Here is an 18,359-nt window from a genome sequence, read left to right as displayed (position 1 = left end):
TGGACTTGCTCAGTGGGTGTGGTCATTGTTACAACTATCATTTTATGATCATGAGTTCTGTGAAATCTTGTCATTATGGCCAAGCTGGTCACGGTGGCCCAGGCCGGAAGTGGGGGCAGCAAACACACACGGGGTGTGGCATAAAGGAAGGGGAGGGGTTGGCCACTCAACTCTGGTGGCCCCAGGGAAGCCTGTGGATGAAGCCAGGGAGCTTATCATCGTTCTAGTATCACTTCAAGATCAGCAGGTAAAGGGCACCCCGCCAAGAAGGTGCATGTCACCAGCATCCCCTCCCAGGCCCCCAGGGCCAGAGCTAGACCTGCTCTGCGCTGGAGGCCTGATGGGGACCCACCTAGCCTTGGCTGGCCTCTATTTTCCCTTCCTCCCACACAGTGTCCGGACAGAACTCAGTCCCCAGGCTGGGCCCTCTGGGCCTGAGGAGGACTGGGGAGAGAATGTTGGGGTCACTCATGGGGTGTGGACAGCAGGTGAGAATCTGGCATAAAGCCCCAGGCACTTCCTCTGCAGGGAAGGCAGGAGGACCGTGGGAAGCACTGGGCCTGCCCCTCCTCTCTACCCAGCAGCCTGCCTGCCTTCCCCACAGCCATGGTGAGGTGAGATGGTAAACAGGGCTCTGTGAACTGTCGCCTGCTAGGCCCACTAGACCTAACCTGGCCGGGGTCCTCAGAAGGGCTCATGGTGCCTATTTGTGGAGACCAGGTCCCAGAATGTTTAGCACACCTGGGAAGACAGGGAGGCTGGGAAAGTGACAAGGGGGCATGGGTAGGGCCAGAGGGCCACCTCTCCTAGGCCATGGGGGCCGGTGACTGGCTAGAGCCACTTACAAAGCCCTACGACCCTCAAATCCCAGGGCAAACAGAACTAGAGCTTCCCTTTCTGCCACCTCCCACCCCGGGCTCGTCTGAATGGCTCCAGATAGACTTCTGTCTCCAGGGGCAAGGACTCCAGTCCTCTGGCCAGGCTCAGCCAGCATTCATGCCTCTGGCTGTTCCAATCCATTTCCCACACCAAAGGGATGTCTCCAGATGCAATCCTGGTCATGTCCTGGTGGGAACAGTGGTCTTGTTGTCCGAAGTCCCACAGCCCAGTGAAGTGCGTGACAAGAGCCATCAAGGTCAAGGAGTGCCACAGAGCTGTCAGGTGGCTGGCCCATCCAGGACCTGTCACAAAAGTGGGACACAACCCAGGACCCCTTCCCCACTACCCGAGTTGGCCTGAAAAACAGGAACTAGGTGTTCAAGAGAGTTCTTTGCATTCTTCAAGAGAATTTGAAGGGAGTGCCATCTCCCTGGGGTGGAGGCTGGGTCCTTTCCTTACCTCCCTGGGGACGGGGGTAGGTGACCCCCTCAGGTCTAGCCAAGTGATGGAGCTCTGAGAGACTCTCTGGCAGAGAGTGACAGGTCTGTGAGAGGGGAGCTGGCTCTGCTCCCACTAGCTGTCCTATGTCCTCAGCAGCTGGAGAAAGGTGGAGGCACAGACCAACAAGAGAGGCATGAGTGGAGGAGGAGTTGGAAAAAGGCAGGGTGCAGGGGGTTCCCACGTATAGAGGTCCCTGCAGGTCCCCAAAGATCCCACATTCATACCTGTCAGGGGACACTGCCCATCTATCCCCGGCTGCCACGGTGGCTTTGCACCCATCCCATCCAACTCCAGAGACCTGTGCCTCTTTCCTGGCCCGTGCTTCCCTGGAAGCAGCCAGGAGCAGAGGGAGGAGACTGGAGGGCAGAAAGCTCAGATGTGGACCACGGTGGACCTGCATAGGGCTTTCCAACTTCGATACAAATAGCAATGATCAAACATCATGACTGTTGTCATAACTCAGAAATGTGTTTGATCTGCCTTACTTGTGCCATGGGACACGGAAGGGAGACCCGGCAAGGCTGAAGATCCTGATGGGATAACAGTCCAATCATTTCATTCTTGCAGCCCACCAACTTCATTCCTCTGGTCAATAAGCTGGTTACATATGTGAGGTGACCAGTCAAGGGCTGGACTCAGCCCTCAACTGTGATTTCTTTGGCCAGCGAATATTTTGGATCAGCCACAAATGTTTAGATCGGGGGATTTTATATCACCACAATCTGGATTTCTCGTTTCTCATAAAAAGCAGATGGTCTGGCTCCGTAGGCCCTCATCCTTGCAAGGCAGCGACTGGCTGGAGATAAGTAGCAGCGGCCCCTCAGTATGGGTTTGTCACCTCGGTTCACGGCAACGCCCCCGCCGACTGCTCCCCAACACAGACACCACGTTGCCATTTTCCCTCCGCCCCGCAGATTTTTCTTTTTTTCCACACGTGGTCCTCTTCTCTTGTTCATGTTTCCTGATTGGCCCCAAGGTGTTTGGATCAGTGACTCTTACTAGAAGCAGAGAAGAGAACTCAGAAGGAAATGCCCCAAAATGTTTACATTGACTTGTGAGGTGATAACAACTGCCAATTTTTATTTCTTCGTTATTCTCTTCTACAGTTTCCAAATTTTCTACCATGAACATGTACTTCTTTGTAACACCAAAAGACAATGAACTTGTAATTTAAAAGAAAGTCCTCTCCACCTTTTAGACTGAGGTCCAGATCAAGTGCTGCCTTCCTGTAGGAAGTCTTCCTGGATTTCCTGCCAGGATGGCAGCTCCCCCAACCCCCTGCCTGTAGCTCCAGGAGTTTCTGTCTCATGCACGCCCCACACACTAGCTTGAAAGTTTTCAGGGTGAGTGACTGGGATTGGCCACCCGTATCCAACAAAATTAACTGTGATGGGCTCTAGGGTGGTGTCACCAGGCGAGGCATGTCTCAGGCTTCAGAATGTTGGATAGAAACAAATTTGATCTGCTGTGCTCCACAGCTCTTGCCACCAGAGGACTTTGGGAGAGGCTGAGGTCCGCTGAGAGGTGTGGGCTTGGCCGTGGTGAACAAGGGTGATGCAGTCTATAGAGAGGCCCAGAAGGACAGACGGACCTAGCCCAGCCCAGAACGTCTAAACTAAGCCTGAGTCAGGGGCCAGTGAAGGCCTATGCAGTAGATAAAGGTTTACAGCAGGCACAGGCGGCTCTTGGGAACCACAACCCAAAATATACCATTGGAACCGGGGACTCCGGGCTGTGAGTAGAGGACAGGGGAGGGGAGGAGGAGGGCTGGGGAGGCTGATGGAGAATGAAGCCCTGAGCTCAGAGGCAGAGGAGCTGCTGTTATGCTCTGGGGAGGGGCTCTCCTCCTCCAAGGGTCTGAAGCTTGGCCCCAACCCCTGTGTTAAAATGACAGGGCTGCAGAGTGCCCTCGTGGTGATCACCAGAAACAGAATAGCTACGGCACATTTCTGTCCTGGGTGGGGGCACAGGGCCAGGTCTCCAAAGGTCTGGGACCTGACTCTGGGGCCTGCGGGCTCCCAATCTCCAGCCACGAGAGCTGAGCCCAGTGCAGGAGGGTCAAGACTGGCATTTAGCCCCATGTTAGGACTGCCAGGAGGATGGTTCCACTCCCGAGACACTTATGAGCTGGACCTGAAAGCTGAGTCGTCCGCGCGCCAATTCAGAAGGCCCAGCCTGGGAGTCCAGCTGCCATGGCAACAGCTCCAACCCTCCGAGGTCCTCGGGCCTTCTCAAGTCTCTGGCTGACCTGCCAACAGCCAGGCCCAGCTGCAGGGGCCACAAGCAGTGGTGAGGGGAGGCCGCATCTCTGCTTCTTCACACTGGGTGGGTGGCTGGCAGCCTAGATGCGACTGGATGAGGTGCTGCCCGAGGTGATGGGGAGCCTGGCGCTGTCGGAGCTGCTCTTCAGCGGGGAGGGCTTGCCCTGGGCCTGCAGCCGCATGGACCAGTACCAGAGGAAAATGAGGAAGCCTGTTGGTAGCAAGGGGCACCAGGATCAGCAGGCTGGCAGCAGCCCCCCACCAACTCCTCCCTCCCAGGGCCGCCTTGACTCAGAGCTGTCTCTTGCCCTCTTCTTGACCGATGTGACCTCAAGGGCACCTGCTATGTGCCAGGCCCTGTGCAATTCCCTGCATGCCATCTCACTTTGTTCTCTTGAGGTTCCTATGAGGTTAGACCTGTTTAATACTATTCTGTATTACAAACGAGGAAACCGAGGCCCAGGGAGGTAAGGGGACTTGGCTGAACCAGAAGTCAAACAGCGGAGGCTGGACTCTGGAGCCCACCGGGTTAATCACTCAGTACTTCTCCTCTCCAAATAATAATACTATGATTTATTAATAGCTCAGTGAATGTCGGTGTGGATTAATGGGCATCATTTATAATCCTTCCAAAGCCCCCTTCATGTCACCGATGAGAAGGAAAAACTCCCCTCCCTCCACCCCACACTTGTTCTGCCAGGTCCCTCTGCAAATCCCCATCCCCACCCAACACAGTCAAGGGCAGAGGGGTGTGTGTGTGTGTGTGTGTGTGTGTGTGTGATGTGGGGGGCGGGGGTGGAAGGGTGCAGGTAGAGCAGGAAGGGACTCTTCTGTCATCACGCCAGGCCCTCACATCCATGCCCCTCTGCTCCAGGCACTTCTCTTCCCCCTCTGCCCCCAGTCACTACCCTTTCACCCCACTTGTCCTCACTATTCTTCCAACACGCAGCCTGTTCCAACCTCAGGACCTTTGCTCTTGCTGCTGCTTCTGCCTGCAGTGCTCCTCCCCCAGGCCAGGCCTCCTTAGCTGTAGCCCGCTCATGCATCACCTGGGTATCTGTTACAATGTGGATTCTGACTCAGCACGGCGGGGACGCACCGGTCTGCGTTTCTAACAAGCTCCTGGTGGTACTGGTACTGCTGGTCCGAGGACCACATTTAGAGTAATGAGGCCCTTGACCTCTCCCTGGCTGGGTCCTCCTGTTGTCTTCAAATGTCTCTCCCCTACAGAGAGGCCCCCTGGCCACCCTCCCCAAAGTAGCCCCTTCCTCAGCCCAGACTGTCCACCATATAGCCCATTATGATTTCCTATGCTCTGAGATCCCCTTGGAAGGCTGCCTGCTTGCTCCCTGTACTCGGTCACCCCCACTAGAGATGAGCTCCGTAGAAGCCAGGCCCTTACCCAGCCATTTCACAACTGTGGCTCCAGGGCTTAACTGGAGTTGGTACCTGCACATAGTAGGTACTGAATAAAGACGTGTTGACTGTGGCCTGGATGCCCCCATTTTATGAATGGGAAAAACGAGGCCCAGAGAAGGGACCCCTTCAGGTTGCCTGGGTCATCTCTGCCCTGGGCTCCACGTATGGGCACTCGGCCCAAACCAGGGGGTGGGGTCTTTCCCATACCTACCTTGGAAAGAGGTGATGATGCTGAAGAGGTAGAGAACAACAAGCTGGAAGGTGCCAGAAGCAAAGGAGAAAAAGACCAAGGCCCAGGGCAGGCCGAGGACCAGGCTGAGGCCCAGCAGAGTCAGCACATGGGGCCACTTCTGGGTGTGTGGACGCAGCCGCAGGATCTGTATCACCATGGTGACCAGCATGGCCGTGTTGAATAGAAACACCAGGCTGAAGAGGCCCATGTTGGTGATGTGGCTGACCAGGGAGTCCTGGATCCAGCACCTGTGGACCAGGACGTGAGACCTCAGAGCGTGGCGGGGCTGACACAGCGCTTCCTGGGCCATGGGCGGGCAGGACATGCATCACAGGGAGTCCGAGTCCCAGGGGAGCTGCTTTAAATACCACCAGCCCAGAGGGTGAAAAAGTCACCCTCTTTTCAATTCTCCTTTATTCATTCTTTGTAATCAAGGGAGAGGCTCAATTTTGTGCTGATGTGTGTTTAACGCCTCGAACACTTGCTGGTCTCCCTTTTCCTCAGGCTCACAGCCTTGAGCCAGCATTTAGTCCTAGGGTTTCCTTGTCCCCATGTTTATTTTCCCGATTACTCACTACTTCTGACAAATGATGCTTATTGCCTGTGTATGGTTGATATGATACTATTTGTAAATACATTTAAATTGAGACAATTTAAAGAAAAATATTGAGCAAATAATAATCCAGGTGGTACAAGGTCGCGATGTAAAAGACTGAAAATTTCAAAACACTGAGGCATGGGAAGAATTCCTTCCCAGCTTGGGGCTCAGGAACCCTGGATTCTAGTCTAGATTCAAGGGGACCCACAGGCAGAGCCACCGCCAGCCTGAGAGATTCAGGTGAATGGAGGAAGAACGGATTTCAGCTCCACTCATCCCCCAGCCCGGTGCCTTTGGGCAGCGTTGCATGGATTCCTGCCCTCTCTGGGCCCCAGTCTTTTTATATGCACCAGGAGATACAAGAGTGCAGCAAAAACACGGTGAGGGCGCATCTGTTCCCACCCATACTCCTACTCAAACGGGGAACTTGAGGACCTGTACAAGGTCACCCGGTGAGTGAGAAGCAGATCCAGGCCTGTCCTCACCCGCCCTGGCCTTCAGCCCAGTGCTCTGGCCATTGCCAGGCCAATCCTTCCAGCAGCCTGGTACCTAGGAACCTCCTGGTCCGTGTGGCCTGGGCCCGGGCTGCTTGCCAGCCTCTGCAGCCCAAAGCCTACATCCCCGCCCCCACCTCACACAGCCACTCACATGGAAGGGTAGATGACACTGTCCGGAGTCCTGTGCACAGCCAGAATGATGGGGCCATAGTTGTTCACGTCCACCAGTGCCACCAGTGTCACCAGGAAGATGGGGAAGCCTGCGGGCAGCAAAGTGTGGAGCTCCATCTCCTACCCTGTGAGGCTCGGCCCTCCCCTGCCCTCTGGCGACATCTTCTCTTAGCCTTGTACTCCCAGAGCCCACCCGGTCCCATTTGGGATAGGTCTTCCACGCTTGGGTCCTCCCCTTGCACACTCCAGTTTGGGTTTCCCACAGAGGAAGCCCATCTCTCCTGACCTTACCCCTGCCCCTTCACCATCCTAAGGGCCTTTCGGAAAAAAGAGCTGCACCTCCCTGAGGAGGGGCTGATGTCACAGGAAAGGTGGGAGGAACAGATAGGACCTGGGTGGGGTGGGGGACAGTTCAGGGGGAGGTCCAGAGTTCTGGCCCCAGGGGACATCTGCACTGGGCCTTGACCTGTCCCTGAGGTGGACATTGAGAGCTCCCTGAAGGGGGCATCTACCCCCAAACACCTGGATCTTGACGCAGAGCCGACTCTGAAGGAATGTCATGTAAATCAATGGAGTGAACCAAGATGGGGCGAAATGAAAAATACAGAAGAAACAAGTTGGGGTCAGGAATGTGTGGAGGTCTGTGGTCCTGTACAATGTTCAAAGGACTTGTGGTGTGACCCCTGGGCCTCCGGGTCTGGCATAAGAGAGGTCTGGGCCATCGGTGAATTAGGTTGTCATTGGCCAAGAACAAATGGCAAAGCCACAGAAGCTGTCCCCTGAGGTTCAATAGGATCCACAGGCAGGGCCACTGCCAACCTGGGTGAATTAGGTGAATGGAGAACTGGATTACAGTTTCACTCCTCCCCCAGATGGGTGCCTTTGAGAAATGCACAGCTTTTACATCCATATGTGACACATCCATCTGTGGTCGCTCTGTCTGCAAACCTTCCTTTGAAAGCAGTGAGTGAGGCAGAGAATATGTATGTGTTTCTTGGGGACAGGGCTCATCACTTCATCGTCCTAAAGGGGACCTTGACCCAACCAAAGTAAAGTACCCCTGAGGATGGGGGTAGGGGTGAAGAAAGCAGTGAGGGAGTCGTCAGAGAGGTAGTTGGAGAAACAGAACTAGGTGTCCGTGTTTTGCCAGAAGCCAAGGCTGGTCTGTGGGCCCACCTACACCTTCCATCAACTTACCCCAGCCCACAATGCTCAGCTTGAGCAGGTAGTTGGGGACATAGGTGCCAAAGACCTCAACCACAAGTTGGTAGAGGTTGTAGCCCTCGAGGCCCATCCAGGAGAGGCAGGCGAGCAGGGAGAAGTGCAGGAAGATGGCGCTGGCACGGCAGCCAGCCTCAGAGCCTGTCAGGGCCACCGGCTCGCTGAGCAGGAAGCTCACATCCAGCAGGAAGACAGCCAGCAGCAGGTTCATGTGCACCTTGATGGTGTAATCCCGAGGCTTCCTCCTGAACCGGATGGGGAGGGCATGGGGGGGCAGGGTCACCCTGGTGACCAGTGGGGAAAGGTGGGTGGGTGACCTCCTGCTACTCCTCCTCCAGGCAGCCTTCCCAGACTTCTCTCTCTCTCTCTTCCTATCCTATTCCTGTGGCTATAGTCAGGCTGTTTCTTATTTGTACTTGTGCACCTACTGTGTGCCCAGCACCCACGGGCTTGGGCACTGTGTTCACATTTAACAGCAGCCGTAGGCAGACAGTCACTATAAGGAACCAGATGCTCCCAAAGTCAGAGGGGAAAGACTGGGTTTGTTGCTGGTTTGGAGAATCCATGCCACACATATTCTGTGTCTGCCTGTCTGTCTGCACAACTATGCATCAGTGAGTTGGAGTGTGGGGTGTGTGTCTGTCTTTAGGTTTGCAAGTCTGTGTGTGTACATCCCAGCCCACCCCCATCCCAGGATTCTACCTGATCCAGGGCACCATTGGCCTTTCCTTCCCATTCCCCACGACCCCAGCTCTGCTCTGCCCACTCCTGACCCCTCCTCCTCATCAAGGACAGTGAGCAGACTCCGGGTATCCCACAAAACCAAGGGTGTCTTCCCTCCACCCAAACAGGCCCAGGCCCTGACTGCAGGTGGACCTCCATTTAGGCCAAGCCCAGCACTGACCATCCAGACCCCTAAAAAAAACAGCGAGTCTGATGGTGGGTGAAGGCGCGCCTCAGGCCACCAAAGGTTTCCCATGGGGCTCCTTCTTCCTCAAGGCACCCAAATGACTGGGGTGACAAGCCTCCGTGCGGTGGAGGGGTGTCAACCTCAAATGGCTGCAGGGCCAGGCCTCAAAACGGACACCAGAGAATGTGCGGCTGGAGAGCGGCCGAGGCTGTGCTGTCCATAGTGGCCACGGCCACTCGGCTCCAGTAACAGCCAGCCTGCCTGAGCTCAGGCCTCTGTCACTTCCTTGCTATGTGACCTCAGGCGAGTCCCTTACCCTCTCTGGGCACTTTCACAGGGCCTTTGTGAGGAGGAGCCGCGCTCACGCGTGGAAAGCACTTAGAACAGTGCATGGCGCGTGGGAAGCTCCACATCAGTGTCACCCATTATCACTCTTAGCACCATATTAAAGGTGCCGCCGGTGGCATCAATCTGACTATTCCAAGGCAGAAATCTAGATTCTTAGGTCAACTCTCCCAGCTTTCAATGTTTTTAGTTAATAAAATTGGTAACTGCTGTTACCCAAACACCACAGATCTGAGAAGGAAATGCAGCCCCCAGGAGCAAGCTGACTGTACCCCCAGGGCACCCACAGCCACACACACATTTCAGGGTCAGTCGGGCCAATCTCCAGGGTGGGTCCCCACGGTGGTAGTGTCCTGGCCTGGGCACCTGGGATGGAGGCTCTCCCTCCCGACTCCTGCCCCGCCCAGGCCCTACCTGGAGCAGAGGTAGGCGGCGATGGTGAGGACACAGGCCAAGGCGGAGATGACGCAGCCCACGTAGGAGAGGAGGGTCAGGTATTGCTTGTGCACGGGATCCACCTCCACAGAGGCCACCTGGGTCCATGAGATAGGTCAGGGCTGGCCTCAGCGTCCCCACTCGACACTGAAGGTTCCCCTCAACGAAGGGCTGAGCTGTGGTCCCTGGGGGGGCCTCGGGAGTCTATGAACCATCTCCCCACACTGAGCCACCTGTGGCCCCATGAATGCATTTTTCTGGAGGGGGGTCTACAGCTTTCACCGCATTCTCCAATGGGTCCCTGACCCCCAAATGTCAAGAACCCTCACCAGACGATCCCTTTTCTATCCTGGCACTAGTTATTTTTCTACAACATTCCACACAGGAATAAGTTTCCTGGGAGAGAGGGAGCACTCACCCCCAAGGAGAGGTGAAGGGCACTCCAGTCCCTCAGATGCTGGGTTCTAAGGTTTGGGGAGCATAAACCAGGACACAAAGCTTCTGAGATCTCCGGGACACTGACACCCACCTCAAGGGTCTCCATAATGGGCTTCAGTACCCACTCGAGGGCTCATTAGAAACACACCCCGCCTTGTAGAATCAGAATCCTAGGTAAGGCCAGGAATCTGCATTTTTATCACGTGCCAAAACATGGGAATCAACAGCAAGGGCTCTTTTACTTATTAGCTGTGTGACGTAGAGTCAATTGCTTAACCTCTCTGAGCCTCAGTTACCTTATCTATAAAATGGGACAACAGAGCCCCCTTAAGGGTTGTTGTGAAGAATGAATGACATACTATGGGAAAGTGACTGGCACACAGCAAGAACTCAGCCTGCAGTATGGCTACTGGGCGGGAAGGGGACTCACCATCAGCACTGCAAAGTAGGTCAGGTGGTTGCAGAGGCAGGATGTCTGTGTCTCTCTCCTGATGGTCTCACACCCAGCATTGCTCCAGCTCCCCAGGCTGCTCACTGAGGAGGGGACAGCACGGGGCTCTGATCAAGCCCAGTTCCCCAGGACCCCATTGTACCCCACCCTCCAAATGCGTGACTGTGTCACTCTTCTGAGCCTTGGTCTTCTGCCATCATTCCCTCTTCAAAGCCCACTTTTCTCCATGAAGCCCTCCCCAATTAACCCCATCTCTCCCACCCTCCAGATCCCCTTTCTCCTCCAGATACCTGCCCAACGCAGACCCTTCCACACTCACATGCCGGGTCTTCAACCCAGAATACACACTGCAGAGTCACATTCTTCTGTAGGGGCAAGAAGGGAGAATGGATCCCATGACACGTCACCCCTTCATGGCCCGGTTTGAGGAAGTCAGTGTGTGTCAGGCCACCACCCCATTTAGACCCAACTGGCTGGGGCCCTCAGATAGTCAATCATTTTGTTAAAGACGAGGGATTCAGAAGACAGGGGAAGGAAAGGAGAACATGGCCAAATGGGGACCCTCGTCTCCTTGGTTGGTTTGCTTACACTCACCGGCTGCGGCTGGTGCTGGAAGGTAAGCACAACAGGCTCCGAGAGGTTGGCTACTTTGGTGTTTGGCACGACGATACCTAAGACCTTCTCACCCAAGACTTGGCTGGAATTCTTGTCCTAGATAGAAGGGATGGGGGAGGACAGTAGGGAGGGGACTCAGCGCTGAGAAGAAAGGCCCAGAAGGCCCTCGGCTCTCTAGACTCCTGTCTCTCCCCAGCACATTGCTCTGACATGCTGAGTCTTCCCCTGAAAACAATTATTGCACGTGGAGTCATTTACATTGTAGCTAGAACAATACTATTCAGACATTTCCCGGGAGATTTACTTGTTGCGGTCCCATTTCTGACTCTACAAGGAAAGGCTCTTTCTCCTGCAGGAGGAGCCGGGCTCCGTGCCTTGCTTCCATGTCTGTCAGACAGACCCTGCTTCTCCCCGGGGCGTGCATGAGGATGAGGGCCCCGTACCTGGAACAGGGCTTGACTGCTGAAGTCTACCAGGAGGAGTCTCTTTTCAGCCTCCTCCCTCCGGCCTTTGGTCTTTTGGAAGAGCACACGGGGCAGCAGCACTGAGTACTCCAGGATCTCACTCTGCTCCTCCTGCAGACCAGAGTCCCTTTAGGGCTCAGCCAGAGGTGAGCCCATAGATCCCCTCCATTCCCCACCCCCCCACACCACACACACACCTTCCTGGATGCTGCAGGAGGTGGGCTTAGAGACGGCAGCATCGCACTCAAATGCCTATGGGGCCATCTGGAAGTTCTCTCTAGCCAGCCCCACCCCCCTTCTCTGGTGTCTGTTGTGAGGCCTGGTCCTGTGGGCATTTGAGTGTGATGCCGCCATCTCTAAGCCCACCTCCTGCAGGAAGCCATGCCTCTCACAACAGCCCTTCTCACTCCTCCTTTTTTTGGCATCAGCACTGGCTGGGGAGCCTTGTGGTTAGAGCCCAGGGCCCCAGGAGTAAACAGGCCTGGGTGAATCACATGGTATTCTCTTGTCTGGGCTTCAGACGCCAACTCCGCCCATTAGCATACCGGTGTGGTGGGATATGAGGGCAGTGTGAGTGATTCCTAGCTAACCAGGCCCACTCATGGGGCAGTGTCAAAACGGAAGTGCATGCACAGGCATTTTGGGGTTCGTCTGCTGTTCACACAGTGTGCCGCAGGAGCAGCTGGTGCAGGGAGCAGGTCTATCCACCACTGTGCCAGGAAGGGTCCTCAGTGCCACAGGGTGGCCACTAATAAAGGGTATTCCCTGGGCCTGAGGCTTGTCCGCACACGTCTGGCTCCAGGAGGCATGGGAGAGGGGAATGCTCACAGCCTCCACCTCTGCTTATGCCCTGGCCCGCCAGATCCTGACCCCTGACCTCCTGCCGGGAGTGGATGTGCAGGTCCTGGAGGCCAGCTGTGGGCTGGAGCTTCCACACTGTGGCGTTGACCCGGTCCTCTTCAAAGGACACCGTGTCCCCTGTGAACCTCACGGAGGTCAGCTTCGACTCCAAGCTCTGCAGTCTCCTGGCAGGGGGGAGAGAGGGTGGGTGACTTCCAGGGAGGGGACCCAGGGGTGAAGGAAGGCAGACAGGAAAAGGGGAGACTCAGGAAAGAGGGAGACGAGGGTCAGGGGAGAGACGAGAGCAGGCAAGAGAGAAAAACAGCCTGATGAAAGCTGGACAGAGAGAGTGACCTGCAGGAAGGAGAGAGGAAGCTGAAACATCGGGACAAACAGGAAAGGAGAGGGGACAGGGCAGGGGGTATCCTGGGCCTAGTTCCACCTGGACTGATTCACTCTGTGGTCATGGAACAGCCCTACCCATCTCTGGGCCTCAGTCTGCTGAGCTCTAAAATGGGCTCATCATTTCTCCTTTACTGATGAGGAGAGAGTTTGGGTGTACTATCCTGGGATGGCAGGAGTGACATTTATCTACACTGACTCAGGCAGACGTGCGAATTGGCCTGTAGGCTGTATCTCAATTCCTCCAGGAAGAGATGGAAAGACAAGAAGGTCCCAGCCCTGGAAGACACCTCCACTGAGCCTCCCACTCCGGTCCCCAACCTGCTGAGGTCTAGGTCTGAGGTATACCCCTCCCACCTGCACCCTGGGAGCCTCACTCACTGGCCAGCAGGGGTAGCTGAGGGCCTCCTTGAGTTCTTCCGAGGGTGCTTCAGAAGCTGGTTGAGCAGCTGGAGGTCCCGTTTCAGCTCACATATGTCCATCGAAGCATTGTGGGAGGCCTTCCGGGGAGGATCTGCGTGGGGGCGGGGGACAGACAGACTTACCTAAGGTGCCTGGTTGAGGGGCCGTGCCACACTCATGATCCTCCCATTTAATCCTCCTATGACCCTGAAAACTTCCATCTGCACTTGTGGAAGAGGAAACTGAGGCTCCAAGAAGTGGAATGAACTCCCTCAAGGTCACTCAGAGATGAGGCCCACCAGGAGGAGGCGCTGTCTTGTGGAACCTCCAGCAACTGCAGCCCCAGCAGGGTAGCATGGGACATACCCGCCCGGGCACCCTTCTGACCACATGCATGGAGCTGGGAGGGCCCCTGCCAGGCCCCAGGCCCAGCTAGGCCCCCTTCAAGAGGGACTGGGGGAACTCATGTGGTGGCTCTGGGGACTCCACACCCCCAGGCTCCAGGCCCTCCACCTGGGTACCCTGCACCCCAGGGCTGCAGATTTGGGTGTCTGCAAGGGTCAAATGGGGGCTCAGATGAGGTAAGCAGCTGGGGACAGGAACACATTGGGGGGAGGTGGGGCCATCGATGGCCCTGTGCCATCGAGGAAGGCCCTGTGTAGCCACATCTGAATGTATAAGGAGAAAGTCTGATTTTTAAGTGATTTGAAACCTCTGGCTCATGTTTTGTTTTTGTTTGTTTAAAACAACAACAACAAAAACAACAACAACTGTCTACAAGCGAAACAAGACCAAGCTAGATCTGTTCTTCAGGATGCCAGTTTGCAGCTGGGCCTAACGTTGCCCTAAACCTTCCCAGTTGGGGCAGAATCCCAGCCTGGGGGTGAGGCGCTCCATCGACTACTGGCACCTGTCTGCTGCGCTGGACAGCATCTGGGCCAGGAGCCGGCCTGTTTCTGCCACCCCCAGCATTTTCCTGGGCCTGGAGCTGCTAATGTATTCAAATTACTGTGCCCTCCACACCACACCCCCAGAAGCCCCCCACCCCAAACTGGAGCTGCCTGGAAGGGATCAGAATCAGGGAAATCCTAGACCCCCCAGTAAAGCCTCCAGCTCCTTCCGGCCACCCTCTCCTCCCTGTCCCCCATTCAGTGCTTAATAGGAGACAGCAGTTACATCACACCTGTCACACCCCAGGTAGCACACGCAGCCTTCACCCCTCAGAGTCAGCCTTGCTGCTTTCCTGACCTTTGACTTCTCTTGCTCTCCCTTACCCCACCCCCATGCCAATCAACTGCTGGGTCCCCCACTTCCTAGCTGTACAACTTTGTGCCTCGGTTTCCTCCTCTGCAAAATCAGGACAAACAATCTATGAAAATGCTGATGAAGCAGAATTTCTCCCCTGGCTCCTAACATCCAGTCCCATCTTTCCATTCTTTTTGCACCCACCTTGTTCAGACTTCATCCTCCTTCACCTGGACTTTCCCTGCATCTTCTGGATGGACTCTGCCCCTCTACCCGCACCCCTACCTTCCACACCTTGGATCACACTCTCCCCTTCCTCAGACACTTTCAGTGGCTTCCCATTACCTGTGAATAAAGCCAAGCTGTGTGTGCAGACATTCAGACCCCACCCACTTTGAAGCCTGCCTGGCGATCTGCCTTCCCTGCCTCCAGGCCTTTGCCCAAGCTGTTCTTCCTGCCTAGAAGTGGTCTTACTGTGGAAGGAGAAGGTGAAGCCGGTAGCACTGGGCAGGCTGGTGTTCTTGGGGCTCCACCAGGAGCTGACAGAGGTGGCAAGCAGTGGGGGGCCCTGGGCCAGGCTCTCTTCCTGGTGTCGGAAGCACAGGAGACCAGAGGCTTGGTCACTCAGTAAGAAGTCGTTCTTGCCGTAGCGAAGGTGCAATTTCCCAGCATGGCGGTTCCAGTAGAGGCAGAAGTGGTAGAGGCCCCTGGGGTCAGGGAAAAATCGGGAAGCTGGGTAGTCTGTAGGGAAGGGGGCGTAGACGGTGAGGGCTGCCTCGGAGTTCTTGATGGAGATGTATAGCTCTGTCGTCTGCTCATAATGGAGGGTGCTCTTCTGCGTCTGGTTTCGCTGGCCACAGAAGCGGAAGTCTTCCCGGAAGGCCCCGCCATGGGCACCTGAGAAGGCAGAGACTGCAGATGGGACTCTAGGGCAGGCGTTAGTCAGGGGCATGGGAGGGGGCAGACCCTGGACCCAGAGCACAGGAACCCCGCGCCTGGGACCCACACACATCTCGAGGACCTATATCTCAAAGGAGCTACAAAAAAATGAGTCTACCACCCTGCTCAAAAACTACTGGCTTAACCATATGAAAAAACTCAAGATTAATAATGATTTCAAAGGCAAAAGATTTTAATGGCAATAAGGTATTTAATGAGGCCATGTCTGCCATAGACAGTTGTGCAGGCTGTGCACTGCACAAGGATGTTCTGGCTACAGAGGTGAGTAGGGCCGTAACCCAGTCCATGTTCCATCCCAAGCTGTGCACTGGAGGGCTGCATCTGCCAGAAAAATGTGGGTTTTTTCCTCTTTTCTCCAAGGTACCACCCACTTTCTAAGCTATGTCTGCAGGCCTCTGCCTGACCAAAGGGATTAGTGGAGGTACTGGCAGTTGTCCTAGATATGGAGCCATTTTAACATAAGTCACAGCAGTTCTAGGGAACCCCCGGGAAAGCCTACCTTGAACCAGGAGGAGCAGACCCAGCAGGAGCAGTGCTGTCTGCAGCAGCACTTGGGCAGCCATCTTCCTCCTCGGAAGTCACCCTGAGAAGTCACTGCCTGAAAGAGACCAGGAATGTTAGCCAGGGGCCTGCCCACAGGGTGGTTGGGCCAGCCTTGCAGAGGAGGAGGCCAGGGTAGTATGTGGGATGTGAAGTGGGGAGACACGTGTGGAAACAGCCCATGGACCTCCCCAGAGCTGCCAGAGGCTGAGCATCAAGAGGCTGAGGCCGTCCAGAGGCCGGTTGAGTTCAAGTCCTGGCTCCATCTCTCGCGTGCCACATGACCCTGTGTAAGCCGTGGGAAATTAGTACCTCCCTTTGGACCCAGCAGTGATATGGTAGTTTTAGCTAGAATTGGTGGGGAAGGCTCCACAGCACCACCTGGAACCCCTCCAGGCCTGGAGGAGACGCATGAAAAAGGGGGCTTTCAGGATTCTCCCCAAGGAACCTCACCATCATCATCCCTGAGAGCCAGCCCAGAGTACACCTCCTTCAGGAAGCCTTCTTCAACTCCCTCTGCAGTTAGCCCTGGCCTCCTTTGGTTTCCACCACTGGCCAGGGGCCCCTCCGTTTGCCTCCCGGGGTGGTGTGGGATGGTGCATTCCCTCCTCGGCCAGCCAGAGAGCTCTCCCCTGATCCATCTCTGTGGACGGGGTCTAGTGCACAGAGCTGTTGCTAGACCAAGCAAGGCTGGGTGGGTAAACAGATGAAAGAAACGGAGTGAAGGATCAACGCACCCACGGCGCCCTCTACAGGGGTCGGGGGAAAGCGCGCTTCACATCATGACCATCAGGGGGAGCCAATTCCCAGGGCACTGGGCAGCTGGAACCACTGCTGGTCCTCTGAGCCTGGCAGGGAGACACTCAGCCACGGACTAAGTTGGGGAAGGCCCAGCGACCTTCACCTCCACCCCCATCCCGGTGTAGAGGGGGCATTTCTGACCCCACCATCGTCTATTAGCTGAGCTCTTTCTGCTAGTCTGTGCTGACCCACCCCACTCCCATACCCGTATTAATCCTCAATCCAACCCTGTGAAGTGGGCCTTACTGTTGGCCCATTTCACAGATAGGGAACTTGAGGTCCATGAGGTTAAATGACTTGCCCAAGATTACTCCAGAGGCCAGGATCTTCTCCTGCCTGGTCAGAAGTGCAGTGTCTGGCAGGGAACCTGCGTGCCTGGCACTCGTAGAGATGCCAGGTGGCTTGGTGGCCCTCGCCACTGCCAGCTGGGTGGTGACAGACATGAAACGGCATCCTCATCCTGTGGGGAACTGCATATGGTTGTGGTGACAGATGCAATCATCTCCCACAAGCCAGACAAAGGGAAGCTTGGCCACCTACCGGCACACAAGGAGTCTGAGTTTCGGAGAAACAAAGGAGGGCTTCCAGGAAGAGGTGGCTTTTGGTTGGTCTATTTGAGGGCAGTGTTAAAGGGAGGGGTGGTCCAGACAGGAGCTCATTGTCTCCTGTCTGGGCCAGGCCTTCCCCAAACTAACCTGGCCCTTTCAAGCTAGAGCCACTCTCCTGTGTCCCACCATGTACAATGGAACCCCAATTTCTTGGGCCTGTCAGTTCAATCATTGGTCCTTTGGGCTCATCATCCTGCCCTGATAGCATCACAGGGCCCCTTAGAAGAGGGATGTGAAAGTGTTTTAGGGAATGGCGACTGTTTCCTAGGTTGTGATTTTTAAGGTTTCACTCTGAGGCCTCTCTGAGCATATTGACTCCTTTTAAAACCGCCTCCGGCCATCCTAGGCCAGCAGAAGGAAACCCAGCATCCGGGGAGAGACACATGTCCTTCCTGGACCCCTTCTTTCCTTCTCCTTTCTGCCAGTCTCTGTCGCTGTCTACCTCTGATCCTCAATCCAAATTTCACTTCCTCCAGGCAGCCCTCCTTGCTGTGACCACTGTTCTACCTTTTGTGAATTCATAGTTCACAGATCACTATGAGAATCTTGCCCAAATTCCCCATTTTATGGCATCTGGATTTGAGGCCCAGAGAAGGCCAATGAGTTCCTGACAACACACAGCAAGCAAGGATGGAGCTGGCCAGCGTCCATGTGTCTCTCTGGCCCCCTGACCTTTAAATTGAGCTAGCACTGTCAGTAGACAAGGCCCCAGGTGAGAGCAGAATCACCCGCTTTGTATCAGCCCTCCTGGATTGACCTTTGAGAGCAAAAAGGGAGATACAGGGAGTGAGCTCCCTGTTACTAGAAAAGCACAAGCGAGGCTGCACCACTGTGGGAGGACACAGACAAGGAAGGGACCAGATGCATGACCCTCACACTTCCTGGTTCACCCCCACTCTACCCTGGCTGTTAGGACAGCCACTCCAAGGTGGACAACTCTGTCCGCATTGACATTCTTGGGATTTGAGGGGGAGGAGCTGCCTGACTTCCTTCAATCCATCCTTAGTGGAGTAGACTCATTCCCCCACTCACTAGCTGTGTGTCCTTGGGCTAGTTACTCACCCTCTCTGGACCTTTTAATTCCTATTTCCTCATCTGTAAACAGGAACGAAAAAACAAGCCCA

At 55.4% G+C, this 18,359-nt stretch overlaps 1 protein-coding gene across 7 annotated transcripts in view; it reads right to left on the bottom strand.

Annotated features, from left to right (window-relative positions):
• Positions 1–2,423: 2,423 nt before the first annotated feature.
• The window catches only part of ADGRG1 (adhesion G protein-coupled receptor G1), a 39,510-nt gene continuing 23,574 nt past the window's right edge, over positions 2,424–18,359 (bottom strand). For all 7 annotated transcript variants that reach the window (XM_033128338.1, XM_033128336.1, XM_033128335.1 and 4 more), the window contains 13 exons: positions 15,786–15,884; positions 14,801–15,223; positions 13,061–13,193; positions 12,315–12,462; positions 11,417–11,548; positions 10,953–11,069; positions 10,678–10,723; positions 10,338–10,441; positions 9,449–9,567; positions 7,756–8,024; positions 6,539–6,647; positions 5,272–5,540; positions 2,424–3,852 (listed from right to left, as the gene is read on the bottom strand). In XM_033128338.1, the coding sequence (XP_032984229.1) occupies positions 3,722–3,852; positions 5,272–5,540; positions 6,539–6,647; positions 7,756–8,024; positions 9,449–9,567; positions 10,338–10,441; positions 10,678–10,723; positions 10,953–11,069; positions 11,417–11,548; positions 12,315–12,462; positions 13,061–13,193; positions 14,801–15,223; positions 15,786–15,849 (2,064 nt within the window). In that variant the 5' untranslated portion in view covers positions 15,850–15,884 and the 3' untranslated portion in view covers positions 2,424–3,721. The remainder of the gene's footprint in view (positions 3,853–5,271; positions 5,541–6,538; positions 6,648–7,755; positions 8,025–9,448; positions 9,568–10,337; positions 10,442–10,677; positions 10,724–10,952; positions 11,070–11,416; positions 11,549–12,314; positions 12,463–13,060; positions 13,194–14,800; positions 15,224–15,785; positions 15,885–18,359) is intronic.

This window comes from Rhinolophus ferrumequinum, chromosome 15, assembly GCF_004115265.2.
Source record: "Rhinolophus ferrumequinum isolate MPI-CBG mRhiFer1 chromosome 15, mRhiFer1_v1.p, whole genome shotgun sequence".
Taxonomy (NCBI): domain Eukaryota; kingdom Metazoa; phylum Chordata; class Mammalia; order Chiroptera; family Rhinolophidae; genus Rhinolophus; species Rhinolophus ferrumequinum.
This window is presented reverse-complemented; position numbering and strand designations above follow the sequence as displayed.